The sequence below is a fragment of the Vanellus vanellus genome (assembly GCF_965231255.1).
Source record: "Vanellus vanellus genome assembly, chromosome: 4".
Taxonomy (NCBI): Eukaryota; Metazoa; Chordata; class Aves; order Charadriiformes; family Charadriidae; genus Vanellus; species Vanellus vanellus.
In genome coordinates, this window is record NC_138909.1 from 70568722 (window position 1) to 70589485 (window position 20764).

At 39.3% G+C, this 20764-nt stretch overlaps 1 protein-coding gene across 1 annotated transcript in view; it reads left to right on the top strand.

Moving 5' to 3' along the window:
* GRXCR1 (glutaredoxin and cysteine rich domain containing 1) overlaps positions 1–3675 on the top strand; it is a gene marked incomplete at both ends in the record, with an annotated part of 42666 nt that extends 38991 nt beyond the window's left edge. The window contains 2 exons of the mRNA XM_082482384.1: positions 103–168; positions 3496–3675. Of these exons, the coding sequence (XP_082338510.1) occupies positions 103–168; positions 3496–3675 (246 nt within the window). The remainder of the gene's footprint in view (positions 1–102; positions 169–3495) is intronic.
* Positions 3676–20764: the final 17089 nt, after the last annotated feature.

Below are 20764 nucleotides of genomic sequence, written 5' to 3' on the forward strand. Positions count from 1 at the left end.
AAATTTGTCCTCAGCCTGTTTAAATTTTCAAGACCAAATCTTCTAATCATCTCTGTTTTTTCATGCTAAAGCAGCTGACCTTTTTCTTCTTCTTACTAATAGGGTGCTGAGAAAATTTTACTAATGAATGAATCTGGGGAACTGCAGGATCTCTTAACCAAAATTGAGGTAACTGTATTTCTGCAAATAAACTTAAGGAATGTACGTTGAATATTTGTAAGTCACTAGATTTTCTTTTTTTCACCAGTTCCTTTTCTTTTCTTATAAACTGATGATCCCAAATGCTTCTTTTGTTTTTCTCTTTGACTGAATGATAACGTAGTATCACAGCCCATTATCTCTGAGAAAATGTGAACGGTGATAACATCAAACCGAAATGTCCATCTCTATTTTCTCTTGACTTTGCCACAGCGAGAAAAGCAAGTCATTTTCTCTTTCCCATAACTTGGGACATCGTCTTTGGTATTTAGCCCTCACCATGCCCCGGGGGAGTCAGGCCTCTTGTGTGGATGCTGCAGAGCTTCTGTGTGCTGCGGTGAGCGCGCTGGTGGTGGGAACCTGATCATCTGCATCCTGGCTAGACCTAAAGCTGGATGTCTACAAAATCACAGCAAATGCTGGAAGTTTCCATTTACACCAATTTGCACAAATTTCAAATTACAGGTTATCATGCCTTTCTCCAGCTCTTAGTTTTCCTTGTCCATTGGAGTTCTCTGGGGAAAGTTTGCCTTTTATTGTGATCAGTTGATGCACGTTCCCTGATGACACTTGAAGTGTGGATCGGCTCCCACAACTAAGCTCGGATCTCTACGGGTCATCACTTTTCTGCTGGTCTTGTTGTTCTATTAGCTGCTCAAGGCATTTTCTGTTTTCCTCTGGACAACCTGCAAAAAAGAACATTTTGAGGACACCTGTGCCATATTGTCTGGGTTATATGGATAACTGTGTCCTTAGAAAAAGAATGTATTGCTATTAATTACCTTGTTATTTTGAAATCATCCTTAACCACATTAAGATAACATATACACTTCAGAAGAAGGTAACATCAACAGTAAGAATAGATAATAAAGATATGATATTTTTAAAAGACTCTGATGAAAGATCAGAAGAAAGCTACATCTAGCTGATTTAACCCTAAGTTTTTTTTTTCTCTGCATTTAGCCAAACTACATCATATGTTTTCCTAACATGCTCTCAATAACTCTTTGTATACCATACATCTTTGAGCTTATCACAAAATGAGGATCTCTTCTTGTGAAGTATGTCGTTTTCTTACAACCAGTCTCCTTCTTGAATTCCTCTAAAAGTTCCAGTCAGGTGGAGCCCAAGGGTTCATCACCTCTGTCTTACTCAGGAGGTAGATTTAAGACTACCCAGTAAATCATGAACTGCCTCGTCCCTTTGCAGTGCTAATGGTACCTTCTGCATTTGTTTGCCCCGTTCCTTAACTCAGCAGAACTTTCCTTGCCTCGTGACTTAGCGTATATGTTCCTGTATAAAATGCAGAAGAGCCTGTTGGCCATATTGATCCATACTGAACAGCTAATCAGAAACTATTAAACAAAAGTGTACATATGATTAAAGCATGCAGCATTCTTGTTGTCGGACTAGAAAGGTTAGCTAATAAACCCCTTTAACATTTTTCAGTTCTTTGGAATGAAACGTCCCCAGATCCTGCTTTGGGGGACCCTATACCTTTATTACCTAGCCCAATGGGTGCCCTAATCTTAGGACAGAAAGTACATCTATAAGACAAACAATGTCAGACTACAGCAAACTGATAACTGCTTACTGAACACAATCACTGCTTCACTGCCTTTTGGTTTTGGTTTTGGTGTTTTTTTTTTTGTTTTGTTTTGGTTTTGGTTTTGGTTTTGGTGTTTTTTTTTGTTTGTTTGTTTTTGGTTTTGGTTTTTGTGTTGTTGTGTTTTTTTTTTTTTTTTTTTTTTTCCAAAATGGATTTGTTACAATTGCAAGGGGCAGTCGGGTTTCTTCATGACTGCGGATGCAGAAAGTGGTTACACAAACCGTCATCTGTTCCAGAAGGAAATGGACATTGTTCAGGGAACTGAGCTAAAGCAGTTTTGCATTTTTTTTTTTTATTAGTTCTCTTAACTACATGGAAAAGTAGTTATTTATAAGCCCAATAAGCAATAACGAATGTGAAGATTGAAAATATTATTCTCTTAAAATGTTGAGATTATTTGCAATAATGTCCAATGAAGTGAACAGCCATCATACATTATGAAAGATGTGGGCAGTCCTGAGATGAAAAGCATGCTGATTTTACATTTAATACTTCCAAACATTGTCCCTGCAGAATTTAATAGAAATAGGAGCTGTTTGCCTGGTGAAGAAAAACGGCAAGTTTATGAGCTACAGGACAAAAAGAAAAAGAGGATTTTTGCATGTTCATCCGAGTTGTCAATAGATGAATGCTGTTATTAATGATTTTGCAGCAATCTTTTCCGTTTTCACGATGAAGCTACAAGAAGGACTACGTTATCTGTACATATTTTAGTATGCTCTGGTAATAACTTTTGACTGATTTTTTAGGGGTGCATAGTTCCTCAGGCTAACACAAGCAGGAATTGTAGGGATTTTTGTTCTTCCTTTGTAAATAAATCTTTACTCAACAGTGCAATGTTAATGCCACATATCTGTGCTGTGGTAAGTACCCAATGTGGTGCACCTTTCCTTTCTCTCACGTAGAACTTTAAGGCAATCATTAAACAAACTAACAACATTTTCAGCAAGTGAAACTTAAAAATGTCTTTGAAATCTCTTCTTGTCTTCTCCATTGTCTTTAATGCAATACAAAATAGAGTCAAATTATTGTTTTACTCAGGACAACTGAGGGAGACCAAGCCTTGCTTGCAGCAATTTTCTCCAGGTATAGCTGCTGAATATTGATGTTCTTTCTTTACACGTAAAGCTTCAGCATTCTACACTCATAAATTTGAATACACCACTTATTTCCTAAAGCACTACTTGTCAGAAGCTATGAATTGCTTTTTGATATGATCAACTCTAACTGTAATAGGAACAACATGTTCGGCATGGGCATGCAAACGCTAAAAGTCATAATATCTTAACGTACAACATAGAAAATATACCGTCAACACAAACTGCCTGGAGTTTAGATTCAATCAATTGCAATACCTCCTAGAATTGATCTAGACCTAAACTACATTAGAGCAGTGTATGCAAGCTATCCTTTAGCTAGCGCTTTTGGCAAGCATAAACACAGGCTACTGAGATATAACATGACTGATGAACTTGCAGGGAGCCTCTCTGACCATTGCATGCGGATCCGGCCAAAGGAAAAGGCAGATGTACTGGTTTTCCATGGTGGTATACCTTGGGATGGGGCAGTGGGTATCGCTCAAGATGAGAACCAGGATGTTTGTTTTCAGCTATCCTGGAGCCCTCACTGCCCTAGAGCTTATGGTGGTTGATAACATTTTTGTCTTTCTCACTTTCTTTTTTGAGCAGAGAGTCCAGCACCCTCATGAGTGCCCCTCTTGCGGGGGCTTTGGTTTCCTACCGTGCTCAGCGTGCCATGGGAGCAAGATGTCTGTGTTTCGGAACTGCTTTACGGACTCATTCAAAGCCCTCAAGTGTACCGCTTGCAATGAGAATGGGCTACAGCGCTGCCTGAGCTGTGCAGGCTAAGAATGGCATCTCCTCATGTACAAACTGATTTTATGGTACTGCACCAGTTTGTAATATGATTTTTTTTTTTAATAGATCTGTTTATCCAATTCAGTCAATAAAAATCCATTTGTAGTATACTTCTGCTGGTTTGATCATTGGAGCCATTATGTCACTGACCATAACGTGAACTCTGAAATATATTTTTCTATGTTCTTCATAGAGAGATTTGTAGTCTGCAAAACTTACTGTATTATCAGCCCTTTGGATGTGAAGTCTTCCTTTTTTCTATGTGGGATTGTCAACAATAGTATGTGTTTCTGCCCCCACAGTCATGCCCTCAAGATTACAGAAGAATGAAACTTAACCTCCAGATTATTGAGTATCTGCAGTTCACAAGATTAGTGAAATAAAGATGTTGTGACGTGGGCTGGCCCAAAACATTCCACTTAGCACTGCCCTGAAAAGTTGCTATGGCCAAATTCTGGCCTGAATTCTAAGTGGCAACAGAGGAACAGAAACATTTCTTACAAGTCCCATGAATCAGCTTTGTCTTTTAGTACTATTTTGCGTTCAGTACTAAATTAATGATGTTAGACAAAGTTATATAAACATTTAACATAATAACTGTTGATAACAAGCATTGCATTGTACTATCTCAGAGCTTTATGATCCTCCATATCCCAATAGATCTCATCGTGACCAAGTGAGAACACCAGATATTGCTATTAATCGCATAGAAAGTCATTGAGGATGAGATTTCTGCTTTTTCAGCTTAGTTACTGTTGTGGTTTGATGGCTAGCCTGGCATGAGTGTTTTATGATACATGTTCTCTCTAGGAGAGCCAGTGATAAATGCCCAGACAGCTCCAGCACTCTGTATACCTTTGTCATTTTTGTTGGTTTTCTCCAACACAAGCACAAGAGTAGTCAGTGGTTAGTCTGAATGGACTGTAGGCTCTCCATATCGAATAATATTGCAGTTTGGAAGTGTGTTAGCATTCACGTGCTTCCACAGAGTGCTTTTTAAGAGGGTTATTTAGTGGACCATCACCTTCTGCTTACATCGACATTGTACATCTTCCTCCTGTTCCTGCTGTCAGTCTGTACTGGCACAAGCAGTGCAGAGGTTTAGCAGCTTGTTGAAATTGGTATTGGCTAGAAAAGGCTTCCACGGTCGGCATTTCATCCTGCCCAAACTGCTTTAGCGAATGCTAAGCCATGTCACTTCTTTCTTTTTACTTCATTCCTTGTAAAGCTGTGCAGGTTGGGCTTTGGGTAAGCGCAGTTGGCTTTATGAGAGGCTGCTTACCCTGGCGGGGGACCCCATTTCCCTTCCCTCCTCCCCATAAACCTTGCTTAATTTGTCTGCGATGGGAAACTCACCTTTCCTTTCAGTGTTTTGGACACAGCATACCTGTGGTATGGAGCAGGGTAGCCACAGCTGCACAAAGCATGGCTTGCAAAAAAGCCCCTTCTGATTTACCTTTGTGTTTCCTGATACCTTATTTCCCCCACCGGAATCAACAGAAAACCACCTTTCCTCCCCCTCCATCTCACTTGCTATATCTAGAGGTGGTAGCTGGTGCTGAAGAGTAGGACAAGTTGAGCTAACTTGTCTTTCTGAACATTTGAATCTAAAGGACTTATACATATTCTATGAGATCTTGAATGCACAGGTTTGAACGTGCTGGTGAGGTCCTGCTGCTCCCACTGCTTTTACAGTGAGGCTCAGAGGGAGTGTCTGGATCTTCTGCATAGCAGGAAAGATATTAAATTTTCTACAGAGGCCATTGACAATGCTTAGTAGCACCCCAGCTATAAAACTCTGAATTGCAGATGTGCTTATCTTATTACTGCATGGGTAAGAAGAAAAGAAAGAAAGAAAATACAGTTCCTTTCTTTTATTTAATACCGTAATATAACCTCAATTTCTGGCTAATATTGCAGTCCAGACTGGTATGATAGGCAATGAAATGTGGCATAAAGCAGAATACTGATGCTTAGAATCTCATGATTTCTGATGCACGAAAACTTACTTTTTAAAGTTGTTAATATGCTATGGATCTAGGTGGTGACAACATTCACAGCAGTGAATACCACACTCAAGACGGCATGAGGAAACTTGCCCTTGAAGCAAATTACCATAGAAGAAAATGCCAGTGTATTTTTTGATACTGTAATTCCACGGTCTTCACACTCGAAAAGACATTTTGCTCAATGAGATAGTCCGTATCGCCATTCTTCCACTGAAGCACTACATGGTCAAATTACTATAACTCATCAAAGTAAGTTAAACGTTTTCAGTTTCACTGAAAATGTTCTTCATTGACGTGGAATAAGAGTTTGAAGCTGGTTTCCCCACCTCTCAGGCAATCAGAAAATGACTTCTGGGTGAGACAAATACACCAAATGCAGTTTCTTCCCTGATTAATCTCCAGGGACTGTGCAAGAAACCTGGAGAGACTGCCTAGCCTAGGCACTACCTTTCTAACTTCTACAAGCAACGATGAGGCAAAACCTCCTTAGTTTTCTTCTTAGAAGGAGAAATGATGTTCCATCAAAAGGTCACGTTTTGTAGAATCTTTTTTTTCAGAGAGTTTTTACAGAAGACTAGAAGATAATAAAATAAAACACAGGACATGTAATGCTCACAAATAGAGCATTCTTCAGGCACTATATGTTTTTCAAGATACCTATGACACATTTCCAGTCTTAGAAAAGTTCTTTTTTCCTCTGTCATCAAGTGAACTACCAGCTTTGCCTCTCCAGCTATGTTTTCCTTGTAGCAGCCTGCATGAAAGCAAAACCAACACCAATTTTTTTCTCAGGAAGATTTTTTTACTGCATGGTTTACCAACTTTGCCAGGGTTTTGGGTCTGCCTACTCAACTCACTCCAACCATCCTAGAAGCACTGAAGGTGGCAGAATAGCAACGTTACTATTGTAAACCCGGGAGCCAGTTCAGGGATATGACACTTCCTGGTGTAAGAGACGTATCAGGCAGGTAGTAATTCAACTTTTAAGGCTGTCTGAGAACAGACAAAGGGTATAGCTCTGTTCTGATTTACACCAATATTGCATCTTTACTTCCAAGGCGTTAGCAGTGATCTCCTCTGATATGACAAAAAAGAGTCATCCAGCTGCATCGCTGTACAGCAAATTTTCTATTTCTAAAAGCATCAAGCTCTGCTCCTCTTGTTTCTGGCCCTTGTTGCTACACTGAGGTAAGGATCCAAGTGGATGTTCTCTGACTGACAGCTCAGCATATTAGCGTAGATGAGAGCAAGTAACAGAGAGCAAGGTAATCCTTTGGCTGTCCGCTTTGCAAAATAATCATTTTGATGCTGAGAAAGAGAATATTTTGGAGTTCTCAGTCCTGTAGCTTGCAGCATCCTTTCCAGTGTGCTACATATCCCCCACAGTGATATGCTACATCCATCGGGTGGCTTGGCTTTACTGGGATTCACATCCTGGGACTGGACATGAGGCCACTTGTTCTCCGATTTTTCTATAAGTTTAATTTTTCATTTCCTTTTTTCATGGGGTCTCGCTATTGGTTACTTTCATGAAAAAGAACTGAAAGTAGAAACTGAAGTGCTGCGGGGAACTGGCTCCCGCATCAGGATCATCTGAGGTCTCGCATACTTGAAACTTCATGGAAAAACGCAGGCCCTCCCATGGCAAAGGCTCCTACTCACTGGCAAATAAAGGTATTGATTCAGGTATAAGCAACAGAGACTCTGTGACTATTGCTCTGGAGACCGTATATACCACTCTGATTTCCCAGCTAGGCAAATACGGTGTCGCAGTATAGAATGACTGCAGAATGCACACGCTTTGGTGACCTCATGATGCTTTTGAAAGGGGAAAACTTTTGAACTAACTTTCTGAAATAAAAAGAATGTTTAGAACCCAGGGGGAAATAAAGCAGAGTAAACCAGAAAATACTAGACTGCTATGGATAACATTTTCTGGTTAATTTTTGGAAAGGGAACAACTGGCCATTGTGAGGCAGAGAAAGGAGTCTACGAGTACTTTCTAAAACAAAATCAGTTGCTGATGCAGTAGGGGCTAGCAACCGAAATCACACTTGGCACGAGATCTCTGCTGAAGTCAGATGTCTGTTCAACATCTACCCACATTCACTCGTGTGAGTTCAGACCCATCTGAGATGAACAAGTACTCTGAGAAACTATGTACGTGACTCTTCAGTGACCAGATGGTGATTATGAGTTTCTTTCAAGCTTTCTTTTCTCCCTACTTGCCTGAAGTTTAGCTTCAAGGCCGCAATAGCAGGTTTTCCCCTACAAGTTTTGACCTAAAACCTTCTTCTCTTCCTGTTATTAGTATTTATCTGATGGATTTTAAGAAAGGGATGAATGCCCTTAAAGCATTTGGCACTCCTTTCCAAGTAAAAAGCCATATCATACCGAAGAAACTAATCATAGATTAAATTTCTACAGATGATCACACGTTGACAAACCGACATTTACTTTCATTTGACAGTCTCAGAATGGAATCTGAACATATGACTGGTCTTCTACTCCACAGAGGATTTTACTGTTCATCGGAGTAGAGTGTTACCACAAATTAGTTACTCTAAATAGGGAGGATCCCTTTGAGCAGGGAGTTCGTCCTCCTCACTTTGTTTTCTTCGTAATAACATTGGAGTATTTCAGAGTAACAGGTTTCTCACTTGCACTGGTTAAGAGCCTAGGGATTATGAATTTTATTTAATCTTACACTATTTAATAAACACTTTTGGTTTTCCTCTGTTGGAGAGTAACTTACTCTAACACCAATGAGCCTTCATTTGCTGTGGGAAAAATCCAGCCATTTTTTATCAAAACAGCGTGTCTGAGACCTGATTTCCATTCAATCTCTGGTTATTTCCTTGGTGTGCTCTTTCTGAAGATACATAAAACCAGACTGTCTTACCTGTCAGCAGCCTACTGTAATAAAATATTTTATATTTTATAATATAAAAGAGGAGAGTTTCTGCAGGCAATGATGCATAAACAAACTTTGCTTCTTAATCCATATCTAAACCCAATACCAGACATAGAGTTTACTGACCTCTGTACCTAATTCTAAAGTTTGCTGATCCCAAACACTTACCTCTCAAATCAATGAGAATCGCTCTAGTGATTTAAAATCTTAGTTGATTGGGTTTAGCCTGTCTTCCCTTTACAAGTGAAAAACAGAGTCACGTAATTAATGCTATATAGTATATAGTATGAATGCCTATTTTAAAATAAGTCTTGAAGCTCTCCGAGATGTTCATTCAGTTAATTTGCCACACCTGGGAGCTCATAATTATGAATGAAAAGAACCTGGCAGGTCTTGAAACAAGAGAAGTTAATTCTGCTGTAAGTAAACATGTATTGGAAGAAAACTGACTACTTTTGACTTCAGTGTCAGGTGAAAAAAGTAACAAAAAATTCTTAAGAGTTTTCGTTTTTTATTAATGAAAATAAGAAATGAATTTTACTGAGCTGGGTTTTACAATTTTCACGAGTAAACTCATAATGAAAGATACTTCATGGGCTTTTCCTAGCTATTGCCTTTGTATTATTACATTAAAATTAATTTTATTCACTTAGCCTGAGATACATTATTTGACCACAAAAGCATTCAACAGGAAACTTTTATGCCCTAAATAATTTAGTAAGGAGAAGAATTTAGATTGCTGAGCTTACTTTAAATAATTTAGAGACAATAGTAAAGGACATTGTAATCCAACAATAATTTGAGAAGTAAAAATTATTAGAAATAAATCTTTATGTTTAATCCTGTTTTTCTTCCTTCCTGCATTAATTTTCTTAGGGGTGATGAATCAAGAAATAATTGCATTAGAAGGAAATGGCTGTGAAAAAAACTTGCAGTTTAAGCTTCTTTTAGCTTATCAGCTCTACTTTGAAAAATTGGTTTCAAATGAGTTAAAAGATTTATGAAATCCAATAAGTTTTCCACTCAAGAAAAGCTACCCTGCAACAAGACATATACTGCCTGTCTCTTTGAGGCCTCATTTTTTTTTCCACTGCTGGAAGGATCATCTTATTGAAGACAAAGGTTTATTTAAAAAAAAAAACACAAAACACAAACCTTCAACAGTCAGACATTAAGTTTTTAAAAAATCATTATCCTTAAGTGACCTGAAATTTGAAAGTGTATAAAAGAAATATGCTGCAGGGTAATGCCCTCTGGGAGCTGACAGAGAGTTCTGGTTTTGATCTGGAGGAAAAACCCAGTTGTGACGACACAAAACAAGCAAGGGTTGTATGACCAGTCAGAAGGAATGACTACAAGTTGTTATTTTTATTATTGATCATGATCTGTTCAAAGTAGGTAAATAATGATCAGCAGAAAATCATTACATGTCATCGTTTAAATGTGAACACTCAAAGTTACCCATTAAAAGTTGCTGGTTTACTTTATAGCATTGAATCTGGTGGATGCATTCTTGCCTGTCAGACATGGGAGAAACTCCTTTCTGATCTCAACTCAGGTAAAATATAAATGTGTGAGGATGACAAATCTACAGAGCATCACCTAAATATGAGCTAACTCCAAGTACCAACTTTACACTATTTCTGTTTGGGTCTCTGCCCCTTATTTAGGCCGATATCTGAAACTTTGAAGACCACCGAGGCGATGTCTTACCCCCAGAATTCATTTCCGCATTAATTTTCCCCATCCTGTGACAATGGGAATAGCACACAGTAGGACAGAGGTGTTGTGCTCCAACAAAATGCCTCCAGACCTGTGGGATGATATGTTTATGTTAAACCTTATGCGTCAATAGAGCTGCTCTGGCAATGAGTGCTTTGTACTGCCTCGGGGGTCTAATCAGACAGACAGGACATAAGATCAATACCTCAGCCGGCAAAATTAAAGAACTCAGTAAAAACTTGTCATATTTTTGTTACATATAAGCACAAAAATAATAACCAGTCATCATCATTACTCATGTATTTGAGATATTGCCATCGTTGCTTTTAGTATTATCGGAAAATTGTGCTGCCTCTCATTACAGCCTGATAGTAAGAGTTGATGCTAAGTTTTCGCTTTCATCATAATTACAGAAGAGTATTTACTAGAATACTATCAAACAACAGGACTGTACTTCTAAACTTAAGTATATTATTATTGTTGTTATTATTATTCTCTCCATCAGTTAAGAACTCAGGAGAAGCAAGAATAACAGGCAAACATATCAGAAAATTTAGTCTGCAGAATTTACTCTTCCTCAGTGTTTTAGAGACCCATTAACGCGCTCTCTGTGGGATGCGGAGTTTCACAAGAGGGCTCCTCGCTATTTGATGCCATATTTTTGCGATACCCCCGGCAGTGCACACAGTGCGCCCTGATGACTGGCCTGCTCTGCCCTTTTCCGTGTCCCACATTCTTTTAATTGTTTGGGACATAATAGTCCTAAGTTTTTTAGTCTTTTCTCACATTTTCAACCAAATGTTCACATCCTTTATCAAAGAAAAGTTGACAATAAAATCCTCTCCTCTTATATCTGCCACTATATCTGATCTTCCAGGACGTATTTCATGAGCAATATGATCCAAAAAACCCTATAATATTTTTCTGCATTTATTCTCCACTCCTTTATCAGGTCTATGGTGGCAATAAGTCTTTCCTATTGCAGCCTATACTTCTTGCAGAGCATCTAATGCCCAATAATGCCAAATATGTCATGCCGCACTTTACACTTACCTTCAGCCAACTTGGTATATCTCCTTATTGTGGGATTTATAGCCTCAGGGCCTAGCCACAAATCCTAATGTCCTGCCGTGGAGCTTTCCTACCATCTGTCTTTGCCGTGCTGTAACTTATGGTCCAGAATACCTTGTTATACCATAACTTGGTTTCAGAATTTAGTCCCAGATTCACTCAGTTCATCTTCTCTCTCTCAAACAGTTTATCTGCTCTGCTTAATAGAGGAAGTTTATTCCACCCTGCTCTCCTAAATCCTCAGCCAGTGTCAGCCTTTGTCCTCCACTTCTCCTGACACCCACCCTGAGTGGGGCTATTAACCTCCTGTAATCAACTATCTTCATCCAATGCATACCTGCAGAGAATCAGCAGAAAGCCAAAGTAGTCAATATCTTTTATTTTTTTTGGCTTACTTCATAGCGAGCTTTATTTTCAAGAGTTTTGCTGTATCCCCAAAGCAATTTATTCCCAACACGGCATTTCATGTTGATAATAACAGTAATAATTACAAACAGATAAAAGACTTCTTGGCTGTGAATCTGAAAGTATTTCATAAACAGCGAAGATCAGCACAGCAATTCTGAATGGTAACTCAGATTTTACATCGCTGTTTTAGCATCCATGTTTGCCTCAGAGGAACTGTGGGAGACAATGTTAATCTAAATCTCCGATAAAATCAATCTTTGCCGATGCCCAGAGTCACATAGATGTTATCAGGTAGAAACTGCAATACACAGTCTTCTCCCCCTAAAAAAATTTCTTTGAAGTGTTTACCCATTTTTTTTTTAAGTATAAAGTTTTTCCAAAAGTTTTATATCTGAAAAATCATCAATTTCTGACTTTCCTTTTTTCCTTCCTCAGTTGATGTTATTAGATTCCTCCAAATAATTGAATTGTTAAACATTGCTGTAACATGCCTGTTTTAACTTTTACAATTCGATTGTGTATAAAAATCAAATATGTTGTAAAGTAAATTGAAAATTTGAGCTTTCTCTTGTAAATTTGCTACCTGACACTGCACAGGAGATTCACCATGTCACCATTGTTCATTAGAGATAGATGGCAACAGTGACAGGCTGGTAGCAAGTTTGGTAACATTTTATTATCTTTATTGGTATTCGATTCAATGACTTATTGAATTACTATTAATATTTTCAGCAGTCATTACATTCTGGGTGTTTTTATGTGGTAGCTGAAAAGTATCAGATCTTGTCTGCAGACCGAAGGATTTATGTTTCGTACTAAGAGAGGTTGTCACAAGATTTTGGAAAACTTTTTCAGCTCTGAGCATTAGCACTTAGTGATACTTTTTTTATTCTCCTGTAGGCTGCAATTGAAACTGGCTGCAAATATCTTGTCACTTCAAACAGAGGTATAAGAATTTTTAAGTGCTGTTTCTGCTGACCAAATACTGAAAAATGTCTTCTCCATGAAGGACCACTATTACCTTAATTGCAAGAGCTTAACGATGACACATGCATTAGCTGGTTACTTTGTCTAATTGAAAGAAAAATAACAACCGGACTTCATGGATGAAATAGTTTATGTGTTTTGCTATTAAATGAAATCAACCAAATTAAGATTATTAACTAAATATATTTTACTTTCCTACTCTTATGCACTTTTGTTCTAGAGCTTGACATGTGTGCAATCTGTTCAGAATATTTTCTTTCATTTACCACAAGTGACATGCGTTATTGGGTGAAAAAACGCATAGCTAGAAACAAAACTCAGAATTATAAAGCCCCATTTTCCTTCATTTTTGGAGAAAATACCACAAACCCTTGTCCCATTGTCATCAGCAATTTGCTTTGCTAGTCTCATGGTGCGCCATGCGGCATTCTTATTTGTACTGCACAATTCTCAGAGGTGGGCCCAAAGCTGTGTTTGGAAGAACCGTTTCCTGGCACAATACTTAGGACTTGCTCTAGACTTTACCGGACCATCCCAGTTCACATTCTTCGTTAGCGCTTTCAGTCCTGCATGAGACATGGTGAAAGCCTGTTGCACTTCAGCAGAAGTTCTGGGTACGGCGTTATGCCGCACATACAACGACGCCTTCTCCATCCCGCTTGAGGGATGACGCACCGAGGGAGTGCATCGGATGCTGTAGCACCTACTGCTACCACTTCTGTTGTACCTCCTTGAATAATCTGCACCATAACCGGGAGAATACATCAGATCTTAGAGAATGCTTCTGCGTTTCACAAAACAAACTAAACGACCTGTCATGTTACACAACCCAAACATGATTACCATGATTTTTTTTCTTACAGTTTTGAAGTAACAGCTTCTTTTAGCATTTTACCTGATATGATCTGTTTTAAGCTTAGAAATTCTTACTAGTAAGTGTGTATACACCTTCAGCTAACACAAAGTATTTCAAATAAGATACAAACATTTCTGTTCACACCTAAAAATACAAAGAAAATTTGAAAGCATTCTGTTTAGACTGAGACTGGATTTCTCCAGTTACGTTTTCTCAGTAACAACTTCTTCATTTCAGAAAAACCGAAAAGAAGAATATTGTTGTCTATTTAAATATATATTTAATCAGTAGCAGTGTGTATATTTAGTAATTAATGGATGTATAGTAATGACATTATATGCTGGAGAGAAGTCTACTCTTTCAGTATAGTTCAGTGTGAAATAAAAAAAGCTAAGGTGAACTCGTTTAAGATATTCTAATACGTAAACAATCGATAGCATAGTGAGTGCAGATAACATTCATTCTATTAACTCAGGTTATATAGTATAGAATATAACTTAGTATTCATACCTCTATAGAGGTGTGTCTACCTCTCTCTCTCTCTTTAATTTTATTCAAGTAACAGTTGTGTTCTTCTCTGATGCCTGCTCCAACAATTTTAGATACTATAACCCAGAAATAACACCTGAATTTGTAAACTTCTTTCACTTCTGGGAAAAGTCCACTATGTCAGACCCCAGATCTCAGTAGACCTGAAGAGATGGGGGGGAGGCACTCAGCATATTTCAATAAGTAGATCAGTCATTAAAAATGCATGTGGCAGAACATTATGAGCTGTCTTTTGGGGATGTCTCCAAAGCTGCCGTCAACATCAGATGCAGGATCTGTCCTGTCAGTGGTCTGAAGGTGTGACACCATGCAGGGGTGGAAACTGTCCTCTAAGACATGGCTTGTCATATGCCTGGCACATGCTTGTTGTCAGTATCATAGAATCATAGAATCATAGAATGGTTGGAAAGGACCTTAAAGATCATCAAGTTCCAACCCCCCTACCATAGGCAGGGACACCTCCCACTAGATCAGGTTGCCCAAGGCCACGTCCAGCCTGGCCTTGAACACCTCCAGGGATGGGGCCTCAACAACCTCTCTGGGCAACCTGTGCCAGTGCCTTACCACCCTCAAAGGGAAAAACTTCTTCCTAATGTTCAATCTGAACCTGCCCTCCTCCAGTTTAAAGCCATTCCCCCTTGTCCTATCGTTACATGCCCTAGTAAAAAGTCCTTCCCCAGCTCTCCTGTAGGCCCCCTTTAGGGACTGGAAGGCCGCAAGAAGATCTCCCCGGAGCCTTCTCTTCTCCAGGCTGAACAGCCCCAACTCTTTCAGCCTCTCCTCATAGGAGAGGTGCTCCAGCCCTCGGATCATCCTCGTGGCTCTCTGGACACGCTCCAGCAGGTCCATGTCCTTCTTATGTTGGGGACTCCAGAGCTGGATGCAGTACTCCAGTTATCGCCTCAGTGTGACCAACACAGGTAGTGATGTTCTGCTGTACGATCTAAAGACAGAAGCAACAGAAGCCTGGGGAGACCGTTTGCATTTTTTACGTAACTTGTATCTCGTAAAAAGAGGCAGGTTTTTAACACACAGTTCTTTCCCTAGCTCTGAAATAAAAGCAACAGATTTCAGAGCTAAATATGAGTTGTATCCAATTGATTAATGTTTATTTGGATATGCACCAGTTAGACCAGAGGTATCTGGTTTCTGAGGAGTGGAGGCAGCATCAGGAGATGAAGGAGTGGGAATAGGAAAGGGTGAGATGATAAAGGTTGTTATCTCTCAGGGGCGAGAGAGAGACAAGTAGCACGTAGCCCGCTATGGATACAGACAGGAACAAGGGATAATATAATGTGGGATAAAAATGGTGCTATTTTGACTTGATAGTTTTGCTGTTCAGTAGGGTTAGGAATTTTAAATTACAAGTTTGTCTTCATAAGGTGTTTTACAGATCTTTCTTGAGGATCAGGATACAACTCAGTCTCCATTGCAATTGAATTGATTAGCTTCTCTTTTTGTCCCAGAAAGCAAGGAGGTGAACTGGAAACCTCGGATTCTTGCGGTGCTTAAATTCAGCAAGTGCCGTCAGGGTGATTTATCCTGGATCATATGCATATAACGGGGGTTGTAGGACAATCCTTTCTACAAGGTCTCGTGAGTAGCCACTTACCTCTAGCGCTCTCCAATAACACTCCACCTAGTAATGGTCTTAATGCTAATTCTTACACGTGAGAAAGATTATACCAATTCAGAATTAAATTAGCAAAATTTAGTATGTTAAGTAGAACTTTAACAGGAACCAGTGCCTGCCTATAAGAAGCAGAAGCTGTGTGTTCAGTTAATATCTTCAAAGTAACCACAAATAAAAATCCCTCCACAGATGGGTATGTTTGCATCAGTCATTTAATTTTAGTTTTTTGCTACATCCAAGGCAAGTTTGAAAGAACCAATAATTATTGTCCTGAAATCATGCTGTTTCAAACATTTCCCATCTATTTAGCTGGCTGCTTTATAGCCTTTCAGTCACTGCAGAAAGGACAGCGTCTACACTGCTTTTCTCATCTTCTGCCCATATTTATCTCATCTCAAGCACAAGGGGAATTTGCAAACTGTTTGTTCCTCCAGTGAGTTCTCAGAGGCAGAACCTGAGAGTGTCCTACATAGACCTCACATGTTCCTCTCTGCAGCCCTGGAAGGCTCCTCCTTGCATTTTACTGTGTCTGCTAACGTCTCAGATTTTCTTTCTATTATGGAAAGTCTTCAGTAATTTTCTCTCTTTTATGCAAAAGAACCTTGAGCACAAGGATTTGGGTTTTCCCTTATTGAAATAAAATTAAAAGAAACAACTACCTTTCTGGTCTGAGCCGAGGGAGAACAACTTTACACAGACTTATTACTCCATGGATTGGGAATTACATGAAGTTTTGAGTTTATGTCTAGTTTGTTGTTTGCTGGATATTTTTGCATTCTGGAAGGCAACTGCTCATCTTGTTACTCTGAACAGTGTCCCTCTGAAGTACACAGTGAAAGTTAAATCTTATCCCTTGTCTCCTTGGCCAGTTCCTTTTTAGGTATCTTTGATTCGTCTCTAATTTCTACTGTGTCAGGAATCCAGCTAAGATAATTAAATGAGCCAAATTTGTGTGACCTGTTTAAAAGTTATATTATGCAATAGTTATATTCCTAATGATTAGAAATAGTGAAAAGGTATTTTGGCACAAATCATTACTGGAATCACATTATCCTAGTGCAAGTTAGGAGGGATTTTTTCTTTCCTTTAGAAATAATTGATTTTTTTTAATAGCAGGGAAAATTAACCTGATTAAATTTATCAGAGCCTTATAACAAATGGAAATTGCTGTCTCAGTCCAAAGTCAATGATCATATTAAATGCACATTGAAACTAATAGCAAGCCCAAAAATGGTATTTAAGCAGTGCTGATTTGTAACTTCACTAAAGTCAGATAGATCTCTGATGACACTGTGGTCCCATGTTGCCTGTAATAAAGAACGAATGAGTTGACTTGCACTCTAGCATTAACTGTGAATGTCCTTGCTGTGAAATTTCGATGTTCCTATTTTTAATATTTTTTCTGTTTCTATTTTTTTTCTATTTTTAATATGTGTTTAGCTACACAAATAAACATGTATTTTCTTCTTGATATAGCATGATTTAGGCATGATTTTTTTTTCTGGGGAGCAAAAACACTGAGCAGAATAGTCCTCCTCCAGAAGTCACCTGTTAGGCAAACCAGAGTAGACAGTGAGGTGGTGAGACCTGTAGCGGGGAAAAATAGTGATACATAATCCTGTAGTTTATTTTACTTATGCTATGTAGCTTTTTGTGGTGCTGCTAGGAAGTTTAGGATTTTTAGCACCGTACCTCCTGCTGCAAACTCTTCTTAGTATTACTGAAGGAGATCCTCTACAGCAATTGAACTCCTAAATGCATTTTTAGGGTCGATTTTTGGGAGTACTGTTTTCTTTAAGAAAAGGAAGGATTTGAAACTGTACACAGTAATAGCTGTAGACAGGACAGAGACTGGGCAGAAATGTTGCCTAGATGTGTTCAAAGTTATTTGATCTGGAGACAGTCACTTGTGGTTCTATTTTTACTTCATTGGGAAAGGTCATGAAATCCTGAAAAATATTGCTTGGGAAATGGCAGACTGCCCGTAGTAATCATGCAAAGAGAACGTGTCTTCCTGATTGAATGCAACAGAAATTGTGGCACAGTAAAAGGGATGTTGAAGGACTTTTAAAGCAATCCTAAAGAAATTGGTATTAGAGGGGGCAGAAGAGGGGCAGAGGCGTTATTTAATTCTCGGACAAGTAGAGATACCTCTGAGAAACAAAGAGCAGCCACGAGATGTCATTGCTTCTCTCTAACATTGTCTAACCTTCTCGTCTAACCTTAATGATATATCTACATAAATGATGTAAATACGAGGGGAATTGTTGTAAATTGGAAGTATGGTGAACAGGACTGAACAGGCAGCGAAACCACTCTTGTTTTGAATAAGATGTTGATTTTCTTTGGATTTTAAGTTCCTGCTGAAAAGTAGATGCTGGTTGTTAATGTACCTCTCTTACTCCAGGGGTTTACTCACTCTAATTTAAGCTGTTCTAAGCTCATGACTTTAGTGCATATCATATATCACAAGAGATCAGTTAGATGAGTTGGCTGAATTTTAATGACATGGTGGAAGAAATACCTTTTGTGAGGGTTCCTGGTGAACCAGTGCAATAGCTCAGATGCCAAAGCTGCACAAATATTTCTTAGCGTCATTTGGCCGTAAACCCACATATTTTTCTTGGAAGAAAATACTTTCTCACACCTAACATCACACGTGGCCATAGTATCTGCACTGACAACAGGCCCTGGCCTATTACGTTACCCAGTATATCAATCTGAAATTTGACACACGGGAACTATGTAACCTCTGCAATATGACACACTTTGGAACCATTATCTCAGCAACTCATGATCTCTGTGGAAGACGAACAAAATATTGACTGTCAAAAACCAAAATGCTGATGCTGGTCTCAGTTTGGAAGGTACCTTGACAACTTTGGCACACATTTATTGCAGACCTGGAAGTCAACAAGGACATTTTAGAATATATTGGGGATTTGGCTAGTTTTCTACCCTCAGAGATAACACAAGACCAATTAGGAAATGAAGACAAATAATTTGTCTATTGTTAAATCCTTGAAAAATTGTGAAAGAGACAGGTTTTCAAAGTAAAGTCTACTTCTTCCCATGGTGAACTGAGGAATAATAATAATAAAATGATAGGATTTTATTAGTAGGGCAATACAAGAGATTGTTTGCTTATGGGAACAAGAAGAGCATATATATTCTGCCACTAATTCCAAAAGATCAGATTTAATTTTGGAATTTAAATGATCATTTGCAATATACTACATAAGTTAACAGGCTTGAAGAAACCGAAAAAAACCAACCCCAAGCTAAGAAACTCCAAATGCCCAGAGCTCAGGCTGCTATTTCCTTCTCACTTCTTTAGCCTCGTTTGACAAATCCAGGCCTACTGGCCGAGCTGCTGAGCGCCTTAAGCTTGAGTACCACTTGAAGGACCTCTTGAAGCACCTCCCAGAAGAGGTCCTAAGTGAGGGCATAAGAGAGCTCAAGTGCTTTCCTTTGCTTTCCCACTGCTGAACTGAATCATGATGAAGGTGGGCAAAAGACAGGAAAGAACCCGCCTTTGGCAGGATGGAGCCTAATGCCTCCTTGAGATCCACACTGTTCCTTTTGAGTGCCACATACTTGGTGTTCCTCACCGAGAAAGCACGTGGTCATGTGGTAGGTGGAATTAGGGCCAAAATCTGCTATGTGTGGTTTGTGCTCTGAACTTTCACATCCTGATGACAACCATTTCTGGAAGTATGAAATACGCTGTAATGTCAGCAATGAACTGCAGGAATTAGAAGATATATCACCAACAATATACTAGAAAACAGTGGCATCACAACTTCGCTGAAAACGATGGAAACAGCATCTGGACCGCGGCAGAAGAAAGTGTTCTTTCTAACGTCGTTGTATATGAGAATCCAGCACAGTAGGTAGAAGGCTGTGTGGGCTACACTGTATATTATCAGTGAACTTTGGTCCTGAAAGCATTTTATTGTCAGCAGTTTTACAAGGTACCAGGAGTAATTTGAAATAGTTAGGATGCTCCTTAATGACCATATTGTTCACATGTTGGGGAAAATTTGTGGTCACACTGAGACAACCAGTGATACTGTGGACGTGTTGTTACACAGTGGTACAATACACCTTTGTCATATTGTTGCCTTTTCTGATAATAAAAAAATGCACAAGAACAAAAAATAAAAAACAAACCCAAGAAGCTGGCTGAACTTGCTGCTTGCTGGGGAGCGTTTTCAGCAGCCAGAGTTGTTTCTATCCCAGGCAATGCAGCTCTGCAAGCTCAGCCTCAAGCTCTCTTTTATCACGGTGGCAAAAGCGTCACTGCTTTTCCCAGAGCTGCTCTTGCTTCTCGAGGGCTCAAAGCTAACGCCGCGTACTGTGGCGTACGAGGGAAAGACCTGTTTGTTTGCCTGCTGCCTTCTCCACTGGCAGCACGACTCCCTGTTTCCCTCGCTCAGAAAGCTTGTGTCGCTTTGATCAAAAATGAATCACAAGAAAAAGGCACAGTAGTACGAGAGAAACAATTTCTATTTGAATAAGAAACAGAATCACTATGGTTCCCAAAATCTTTAGGAGGGCGTAAGGTTAAAAGCGGAGGACAAAGCCTCCAGCTCTGGAACAGTGGGTCTACGTCGTCACGAGACTAATGAGTGGCCTGTGGAAAAGGGTTGCTCTTTTTCACAGGAAATACCTCGCGCAGAGACAATCCAAACCACACTCCTGGTGGACAAGGAGGTGTCTGGCGAGCATCAGCGGAAGCTGAGGATCTCCATTCACAAGTGGTTACAGCACAGAAAGAGAGGGACCCCAGGCTGAGATTGAAGGGACAAATAATGAACAAAGGCAAAAGGGAGCCACTTATTTTGCCCTAATGTCTCTAAACCGTAGCTTAAAAGAATCTTCTTCCAAGAAATCGCCTTCTTCAGTAAGTCAGTCTTTTCCAACCCAGA